At 38.6% G+C, this 10536-nt stretch overlaps 1 protein-coding gene across 1 annotated transcript in view; it reads left to right on the plus strand.

Annotated features, from left to right (window-relative positions):
- LOC126976203 (cofilin/actin-depolymerizing factor homolog) overlaps positions 1 to 7759 on the plus strand; it is a 30994-nt gene extending 23235 nt beyond the window's left edge. Inside the window, exons 2-4 of the mRNA XM_050824457.1 lie at positions 2447 to 2637; positions 3893 to 4024; positions 6940 to 7759. Coding sequence (XP_050680414.1) covers positions 2447 to 2637; positions 3893 to 4024; positions 6940 to 7060 — 444 coding nt within the window. The 3' untranslated portion in view covers positions 7061 to 7759. The remainder of the gene's footprint in view (positions 1 to 2446; positions 2638 to 3892; positions 4025 to 6939) is intronic.
- The last annotated feature ends 2777 nt before the right edge of the window (positions 7760 to 10536 follow it).

Below are 10536 nucleotides of genomic sequence, written 5' to 3' on the forward strand. Positions count from 1 at the left end.
TCGAGCTGGTGATTTATTTCTTGTAAGGTACAGAATATTACACCTAAAAAAGCATGAATGATAATTTTGACATTATTAGGCATAAAAGTGTATGTTTGTTCCTCGTGTTCACATTATGATTGTCGCAGTTTCAAGCAAATTCGCCAATGTGCTTCTGAACATAAAGAACATTATCAATGATATATAATAACTAGCTGACCCAGCAAACGTTGTATTGCCGATATTTAAATCGCGATACAAACGTAACTGTTGATCGTAGATGGCTGAAAATTTGAAGTTGTATGTATTTTTTAATGCTGACTCATAATCAAACAAATTTAAAAAAAAATCGTGTGGACCACCCTTAACATATAGGGGATGCGAAATAGATGTTGTCCGATTCTCAGACCTACCCAATATGCACTCAATTTCATGAGAATCGGTCAAGCGGTTTCGGAGGAGTTCAATGTTTAACACCATGACACTGTCAAAATGTTTATATCTTTAAATTTTTTCTATTAATGCTTATCAGGGGCGTAGGTTATAAATAGCACGAATAGCCCACTTCTGCAATGATTCTATAACATCAGTGGTCATTATGAGTTATGTTTTAATTACGGATACTCGTTTTGAATAATGCTCCTTTAAATTTGATGTTCGCAGCTGTCTCTTCGTTTCACGGATAATTTTAGTACGCGGATAAACATATATCGCTTAACGCGCCGGCGATGTTACACTACATTACGTCGGCTAATATTCTATTTTAATAACATGTTTATAATGAGGCCAATATATTTTACAATCCAGTCATGACGCTCTGACGCATGAAAGGGACTCTCGTGTCGAAGTTTCCATACAGATACAGTGTCCGTGAAGATTGGTCAGATTTTGAATCAGGGGAGTGAACGTTGGTAGTACTTACTATGCAAGGCTTACTACTTACTTTACTTTAACGGTTATTGCGGGTTACAATCGGTCTCTATTTGTTTCGGAGTGTAAATGTTATTAGAGTTGTTTTGTAACCGGTAAATCGGACTTCAGGGCTCGTACATACCGTCGTTTCTTTCCGTGTATTTGACTATGTATCATATTATGACGAAATGATGGGGAAAAACCATTCTCAACCGCTTTATTCAACAAAACCTTTATAATGAACCGAAACAACCAAACACCGTAAATTTTCCGTTAAAGTTAGACTAAAACCGTATGAAACGTTCTCGGTGTGCTTTAAACAATAACCGGTTTCAGTCTACAAGCCTTGTGAAAGCCGCTGAATTAAAAAAAAGGGTTATGAAGAAATAAGCTGTTTCTTCTGCATATCAATGATATGTTGGACACCTCCAACATACATTGCTATGCGGACGACAGCACTGGTGATGCCGTATACACGGGCCATGCAGGTCTCTCTCGGGAAATCGTCGACCAGTGCCGGGAGAAACTTGTGTCGTCTATCGAGTCCTCTCTCGAGAAGGTCGCGGAATGGGGTAAATGGAACCTTGTCCAATTTGACCCCCAGAAGACTCAAGTTTGCGCGTTTACCACTAAAAAAACCCCATTTGTCGTATCACCGCTCTTCGAGAACACTTCTCTTAAAGCCGCGCCTAGTATCGGAATACTCTCGGAAGGTCTCGAAATCTCGAGCGATTGCCAATTCCGTGGCCATCTGGAGGGCAAAGCCAAATTGGTTTCGAAGAAGCTGGGCGTCAATAGAGCACGGCAATACTTCAAGCCGGGGCCCACATTCTAGCGCTCTACAAAGCGCAGGTCCGGCCACACATGGAGTATTGCTGTCATCTCTGGTCTGGCGCACCCCAGTATCTGCTCGATCCATTTGACCGCGTGCAACGTAGAGCAGCTCGAATTTTCGGGGACTCAGTGCTCTGTGAACGGCTGGATCTCTTGGCGTTGCGTAGAGACGTCGCATCATTGTGTGTCTTCTACCGCATTTATCACGGGGAGTGTTCCGAAGAGCTGTTTAACCTGATTCCTGCCGCCGAATTCCACCTTCGCACGACACGCCACAAGTTAGGATTTTATCCCCACCATCTGGATGTGTGGCGGTCCTCCACAGTGCAGTTTTCAAGGAGCTTTCTCCCTCGTACTACAAAGCTATGGAATGAGCTTCCTTGTGCGGTGTTTCCGGGACAATACGACATGGGTACCTTCAAAAAAAGCGCGTACACCTTCCTTAAAGGCCGGCAACGCTCTTGTGATTCCTCTGGTGTTGCAAGAGAATGTGGGCGGTGGTGATCACTTAACACCAACTCTGCGTCTTCCAGTAAGTGATCGCCATTTGAGGACTTTAATGCCCCATCGGCCATCTGTCCAGCGAGATATAAGTCCTGCCCATTGCCACTTCAGTTTCCCAATCCTTTGCGATATGTCGGTGACTGGTTCTCCTATTTCTTATTCGATCTCGCGGGGAAACTATATATTATAAATATTAATGGGTAAATCCACGTTCCAGGCGTCTGGTGTGACCGTGTCGGACGCGTGCAAGACGACGTATGAGGAGATCAAGAAGGACAAGAAGCACCGCTACGTGGTGTTCTACATCCGCGACGAGAAGCAGATCGACGTGGAGACGGTCGGCGAGCGGAACGCTGAGTACGACCAGTTCCTTGAGGACCTGCAGAAGGGGGGCACCGGCGAGTGCAGGTGAGCACCTGACCACTGCAGCCGCAGTGCCGCTCAGGATTCTTAATTGAACTAGAAATTTGTGCACTCCAAAGCGCGATAGATATATTTCACATCTTATGCTCAGATCATTAATAATTATACGTCTAGATACATAGACGGTGGCAGCTGTAAAACGTGTTGCGTAGAGACGTCGCTTCATTGTGTGTCTTCTACTGCATTTATCACGGGGAGTGTTCCGAAGAGCTGTTTCACCTGATTCCTGCCGCCGAATTCCACCTTCGCACGAAGCGCCACAAATTGAACTAAAATCCCCACCGTATGTGTGACGTTCCTCTACAGTGCGGTTTGCAAAGAATTTTTTTCCATGTACAACAAAGCTGTGGAATGAGCTTCATTGTGTGGCGTTTCCGGGACGATACATGGGTAAAAAAAGCGCAAATCCTCTGGTCTTACAAGAGAATGTGGGCGACGGTGGTCACTTAACATCAGGTACGCTCGTTTGTCCTCATTTCCATAAAAAAGGCATCACGAAAGCAACGAGCACCTATGTGTTGGTGGTGCGTCCACTTAAATGCAGTGCCACTCAAGATTGATCATACGGCATAACAATTGCGCTTGCTCCAAGTGCAATAGACATATTTAAAATTTTATGCTCATACATATTAAATTTGTGACCAAAATTTCCAAAATAACAAATTGTTTAGATTCGATAGAGCGACATCTCAAGTCAATTTCCTTATATGCAATTATTGGAGTTAAGCAGGTTATCAACTGTAAAGTAGATCCACATAGATGGAGCCTGAACTCAAGCTCAGGCTCAGTTGGTAAGAGCGCTCGGATGGAACCCGATAGGTGTGAGTTCGAGCCCCGCATCTATCGTAAATTTTTTGGTTGTTCTCCTTTTTATAAATATAAACAATGACTTTCTATACACATATCATCGCAGTATGATACCGGAACGGCAAAAATGTGCTTAAAGCTAATGTAAGCTCACTTTTCTCCTCAGTCGTGTGTCAACTGTCACTGTCAGAATTAAATCTCAACTGAATATATGTTTTACATTGCTACTCATTGACCAAGAATAGTTTAAACAGCTGGAGTAATTGCGGCAATGTATAGTAACAGTCGAAAGCTTATTATGGTGTAATTTATGGCATGTTCCATAGTTCCGCTTTGTTTTATGCGACTTAATTTGTCTGTAGGTATAGAACGTTTGCATATGAAAATAAATATACTACAAAAATGACTCAATATAGCTGATATTAATTTCCAGATATGGCCTATTCGACTTTGAATATACCCACCAATGTCAGGGCACATCAGAGGCAAGCAAGAAACAGAAGCTTTTCTTAATGTCATGGTGCCCAGACACCGCCAAGGTCAAAAAGAAGATGTTGTATTCTAGGTGAGTTTGATCTATTTAAGATTCTATATCTGTAAATTCAAATTCAAATATTTTTATTCAAGGCATTCAAACTCACATAATGAACGTCAAAAACAACCACCCATTCAAATTAGACTGCCTCAGACCTGAAAATAACGGGCGCAAGATACTCAGCGGGCTTTTTTAAATAAAAATATGGATTACAATGTAATATCGTACAATATACATTTAAATTTAAAGAGCCTGAGCGTACACCACGCTTCATAAGAAAATCATTAATTATTTTATAGTATCCTTTCCCACACAAACGTTTTTTAACAATTCTTTTAAATTTCGTAACACATTTGTTACGTGTGTTGACGTACCATAAACATCTAGACTCACAATCGCCTACTAAAAGGTCCCTTAAAATGTCCGAGCGGTGTTGTATACGTATCATATTATTCATGGTAATAATTGAAATCATCAAGTTAGACATAATTTTGTTAATTTAAAAGGGCACTTACTGAAATACGACGCTCCATCCTTTTTAAGTTTGGATATGCTGTTATTTTGACAGTTTTCACTCGCATTTTATCATTGCGTGGCATTTTATTCAAAGCGCGGTCAAAACACAATTGAACGATGACTCTGCCTAATAGACGCGTAGGCAGAGTTTTGATTTAGACAATTTTTGAGCTTGATTTTGAGTCTAGTTGTTTATTGTACGTGAATGCTTTTTAGACAGTATGTGTAATGGTGCTTAATAAAGTGTCAACGGAAAATTATCTTATATCCAAAGTAGCTAGTTGCGATTGTTTACGTTTTTTTGTGATTATTGCCTACCAATTACAATATATTTATTTATTTTATACTTTAATAAAACGGCGTGAGCCAATTACACTATTGAATAATATTATTTGTTGTGATCAACACACGACCAATGAACAGTCAGTCCCACACCCGATCACCTCAGTTGGGTTGACTGAAATGTTTGACTGAATTGCGAATATACATACAAGTAGGAGGCAACAGAGTTATTGGTCTCAATATATTTTGATAATGTTCTTTGCAAATTCGATAATGTGCTTATGAAGATATTGTTTTCTTAATGTGCTTATGAACATATCATAAGCTCATCAATGAATTTGCCAGGAACAGCGACATTCATAATTTAAACACGGGAACAAACATAAACTTCTAATACTCACTATTCGGTTAAGTCGAGTTAATAAGTATTTTATGTATTTTGTGTGTATGTGCTTTTACAACAAATGTGTTACCAAATTCAAAAGAATTGTTAAAAAACGTTTGAATGGTAAAGGTTACTAAGGTTACTATAACATATATAACTTTCTTGGAATGGAGCAAACACCCTCAGGCTATTTAATTATATATCTATAAATAACTATTTCGAATGGGTGGAAGTTTTTCTGACGTTGAATAAGTGATTTTAAATCCTATTTTGAATATAAAAGTTTTATTATAATTGTTTTGCTATAAGATTATCAGTATTATTATTAAATAAAAAGTATCATAACAATAAAATACTATACAAATGATTTGAGTTTTCTTTAGTGTTAATTCCGCCTATATTAATTATCTAACATGTGTTGAATTGTTTAAAGACAAATATTGGCGGAATTAACACTAAGGAAAACTCAAATCATTTGTATAATTATGGATTTCCGCAACTTAACGCCTACTTAAATATTTTTTTTTTTAATAAAATACTAATATTTAATCACTGAAACATTACTCTGTCTGCATGTTTACATTCAATGTTAATATTAATATGTCAAATGAAGCTACTTTCTTGACAATCTAATTTTAATCCTATATCGTTACACCGAAAGTTTATTTTCCCAAATTTTTTTCATGTTTTTGAGGTTCTATATTTCGACGATTTGTATGTAAGCATATATTTGGTGATTTGAATGTACAGCTAAACGTCATAAGCATAGCTACATAGCTATGCTTATGACGTTTATGGTGTCCCGATATATTTGACTACTTTGGACGACCCTATCGATTTGGTCACTTTCGGTGAATCGATGTATATGGTAACGATGGGTGTTGCCATGTTTTTAAATATAATAGGTGACGCTATTTTTTTGACTGTACATCCACGGTTTTATAAAAAGCAGTATGTTACATTTTATCATTTTAAGCCCTGCAATTACAACTTGTGTACATACCAAGAACAACGGATATATAAATATATTTATCCATGGACGAGTAAAAAAAGAAGGACTCCGCGCCGTGATATGCAAAAGTGAAGCGGTTACGGGGAATACCATTTACACAATTTTTTCTCCCTTGAGTAATCATATATGGCCACAAATACTTTTATAGTATCGTTTTTACACTTTTTCACAACGCACAACGCAAACTGATCTGTCAGACGATGGCAAATCTCATAATGGCAGCTGATCGGCTTGTATTAATGTAAGTGTGTGCGTAGGGCTATATATTTACTCGTATACCGGCTTGTTTTGGTGCTTCACTGCTATGTAGGGTGACACGGAGTCCTTTCTTTTTTTATTCGTCCGTGCATTTATCACGTGGAATGCTCCGAAGAGCTGTTTCACCTGATTCCTGCCGCCTAATTCCACCTTCGCACGACACGCCACAAATTAGGATATCAACCCCACCATCTGGATGAATGGTGTTCCTCCACAGTACTCTTTTCAAGGAACTTTCTTCCATGCACAACCAAGCTGTGAAATGAGTTACCTTGTGCGTTGTTTCCGATACGACGATACGACCTTCTTTAAAGGCTAGCAACGCTCTTGTGATCCCTCTGGTGTTGTACGAAAATGTGGGCGAAGGTGATCACTTAACTCCCTGTACGCAGTTTGTCCTCCATTTCCATACAAAGGCTGTTGTTTCCTTTTATCATTTGTCCCGCCACACATATTCTTTAATTTTTATAGTTTTCTTTTTATATTTTTCAGCTCTTTCGATGCGTTGAAAAAGTCGCTGGTCGGCGTACAGAAGTACATTCAAGCAACCGACCTCTCGGAGGCTTCGCAGGAGGCCGTAGAAGAGAAACTCCGAGCAACGGACCGCCAGTAATCAGCATTTATTAATCCTTACGCTATCTACGACCGACGTGCTAAGACGCGACCGACTAACGCCATCTGCCATGACGTCACGGCTACACAGCTAGTTCTCATTTCAAATTTAACCGCTTTTCGTTATTTCAAACTTAAATTCCCTGTTCCATTGTATCGTTCTAATTTTAAATTTGATTTTATTTTAATGCCTCTAGTATATTTGTTTAGACTGAGAGATATTTACGTGATAGGCAGATGTGTCAAGTTGTTGCGTATATACAGTGATATGCATAGGTTCTCTTATATTTACTTTTGTCCTTATGCTTTTCCGAATAGAACTGTGCGGTCAAGTCGGCGGATATTGTACAGATATAGTAAAATTGCTATATTAAGATACTATGGCCGACTGTGAATTAGCTAATAAGGAATCGTTTAAGTAATAATTTAAATTATACTAATTATAAATATTTTTCCTATAAACTAAAGAGTAAGTTAAGCTCAAACTAAATTTAATACAGTCACGCATGTTTTTTTTTATAAATACAGGTTAGGCAACGGTCGGCTTTTTATACTGTTTAGATTGTAAAAAGGTTTTTATACAATTGCCTGTTTTGATTTGAGATTGTACTGGCTGATGCATGTAACAGCTTGACCCAGAGGGCGGTTGAATAAGTATTTTGTAACCAATTTATCCAGAAATACACTCGATATAAGTGAAGTATTGGTGGTTTTATTTAATCTTAATACAGACACGACAGTCAATTTCATAGTGTCCCGCGGAGTGCCCTCCAGGTGACCGCGGAATTGGCAATCGCTCGAGATTTAAAGACTAAAAGAATTCCACTACTAGGCCAGGCTTTAAAGGAAGTATTGTCAAGAGTGGTGATACGACAAATGGGGTTTTATTTTTGGTAAACGCACAAACTTGAGTCTTCTGGGGGTTAAATTGTACAAGGTTCATTTCACCCCATTCCGCGACCTTCTAAAGAGAGGACTTCGATAGAAGACACAAGTTTCTTCTGGCACTGGTGGACGAATTCCCGAGAGAGACTCGCATGGCCCGGTGTATACGGGGTATACACACCATTGCTGTCGTCTGCATAGTAGTATCAATGTATAAAGGAGGTGTCCCAACATCATTGATATGCTAAATAAAGAGTGTGGGATAGCATACAGCCTTGCAGGGCACTCCAGCGTTAACGGGCTTCGGATCCGAGCAATAACCGTCGACAACGACATGTAATAATAATAATATATTTTATTTGCAGCTAAAAAATGTGTAATTAACAAAAGTAAACTTACCAAAACAAAATATATTACAGCTTAAAATTAAAATGAAAGTTAAACATAATAGAAATAAAAGAAGCTCAAACATCAGCTGCAAAAAGGCACAAGCTCGGCATATGCTGACACACATCATGTATGTCCAGCGCCGATCTTCCGCTTGAGCCATTCTGTGACCTTGAAGCTGTCCCAATACGAATGTGCGCTATGATTTTTATAATTTTTAATTTTGTTGTGAATTATACGTTTTCATTTGCGACTTTCTCGGTGTAACCAGTATAGAACCGATGGTTGCTTGCTCTGTGGTCTTCAAGCGTCAACCGTCTAGGTGACAGATGACACTGTCAAAATAATTACAGGACTTCTAGAGCCACATTAGGTATATCAACAAACAATTATAATTGTCAACTAATATGTTATTCATTTTATATTGTGCATTAGGCTTACAATTTTGAACCAAAAAATACCTACGACATTATTTTGCAGTGTAATACAATCAAAACCAAAATGATAATAACAATACTAGCACCATACAAAGAAAAAGTACCTACTAAATAAATATATTATTAAAATGAACTATGATTAGAGAACGAAAATAGATAATTAGTTCGGTTGCCAATCGAATCACTTATTAATTTAAGAGGGAAGATCCTATAGTACTAAAGAGACAAGAGCAATCTGAATCTAACCTATATTACACTCATATCTTGAGCCAAGTTCTCTTGTGCTCTTTGCTCCTGTAAAAGAAATTGTCTTAATTTCGTTTTAAATAAGGATAGACTTTTTAAATTTCTAATAGGCGGTGGGATGTTATTCCAACATTTGGATGCCGAGTAACGAAAGCTCCCTCTAAATGACGCCGAACGATGCTTCTCAATAACCATCTGAACAGAACACTGCCGTGACCCACACGACCTAAGACTAGCCGTTCTAGATAGTTTGTCATAAAGGTATTTTGGCTTCTCGAACTTCAATACACCAAAAAGGATACAAGCTAAATGAAGTTTTCGCCGATGTTTCATTTTTAACATTGAATGCTTATTCAAGAAAGGGGTGGCATGGTCTCTATGTTTTATATTGAAACAAAAACGGGCACATGCATTCTGGACTCTCTGAATCAATTTTTTAGTTACAGAAACTAAACGTGGGCCAAGACAACATCTGTATAATTAAGCTTTGAAAGAACTAGACTTTCAACAAGACGGATACGCATCTCCTTTGACAGATAAGGTCTCATCCTGTATAATACTTTCAGCCTGTAAAAAGAGTTACTGACTAGGCTAGTGATGTGAATGGAATCCCAGTTTACTGTCGAGAAGAAGACCAAGATTATGTGCTACATATGTACGTTCAATGGGTTCACCCATCAAGATAATGTCATGTGAAGACTAAACTGCTCAGCTGTTTGTTGGTGCCACAAATTATGTATTTTGATTTCACCGGATTAAGACATAGACTGTTTTTCTGGGCCCACAACATATTACTATTAAGGTCATCATTAAGCAACTGGACCGCATTATCTATTTCACTTGGCTTACAAGATATATATATTTGGGTGTCATCAGCATAGTGGTATTTGCAATGTCTGATATGGCTTTTAATGTCTGCTGTGTATAAAATAAATAATATGGGGCCCAAAATAGAACCTTGCGGTACTCTTTCTACAACCGGTAAAGTGTCAGATGTCAAGGAGGAAGAACTGTTGTGGGACAGCTGTACACATTGGTGACGCTCAGATAGGTAGCTATTGAACCATTTTAATGCAGCAAAATCAAATCCATAATAATTTAATTTTGATAGCATTATATCGATATTTATTGTTTCAAATGCCCTTGAAAAATCCAAAAGAACAAGAAGAGTACAATGACCACTGTCTTGCAATGCTGCGCCTACTGAGGAAGCTGGAGATCCACTTGCATAAACTCTTTGGAAGCCCAAATGATGGTAGTTTTAAGAGAAATGCCTTGTGCCATACACGACTAAAGGCCTTCTCCCGTGCTTGCTGGTGGTTAATAATTATACTCTCTATGATTTTGGAGAGCAGGGAGATAATAGCTATAGGCCTGTAGTTTGTCGGATCCGAACTGTCTCCTTTTTTTTTGGTTCGGATGTACAAGGGCTGATTTCCAAGAGTCAGGGACTACGCCTTTTGTATATGAGTGCCGGAATAATCGCGTTCGCATCTGCTTCAACTCAGGGGCACACGTTCTA

This window comes from Leptidea sinapis, chromosome 39, assembly GCF_905404315.1.
Source record: "Leptidea sinapis chromosome 39, ilLepSina1.1, whole genome shotgun sequence".
Taxonomy (NCBI): domain Eukaryota; kingdom Metazoa; phylum Arthropoda; class Insecta; order Lepidoptera; family Pieridae; genus Leptidea; species Leptidea sinapis.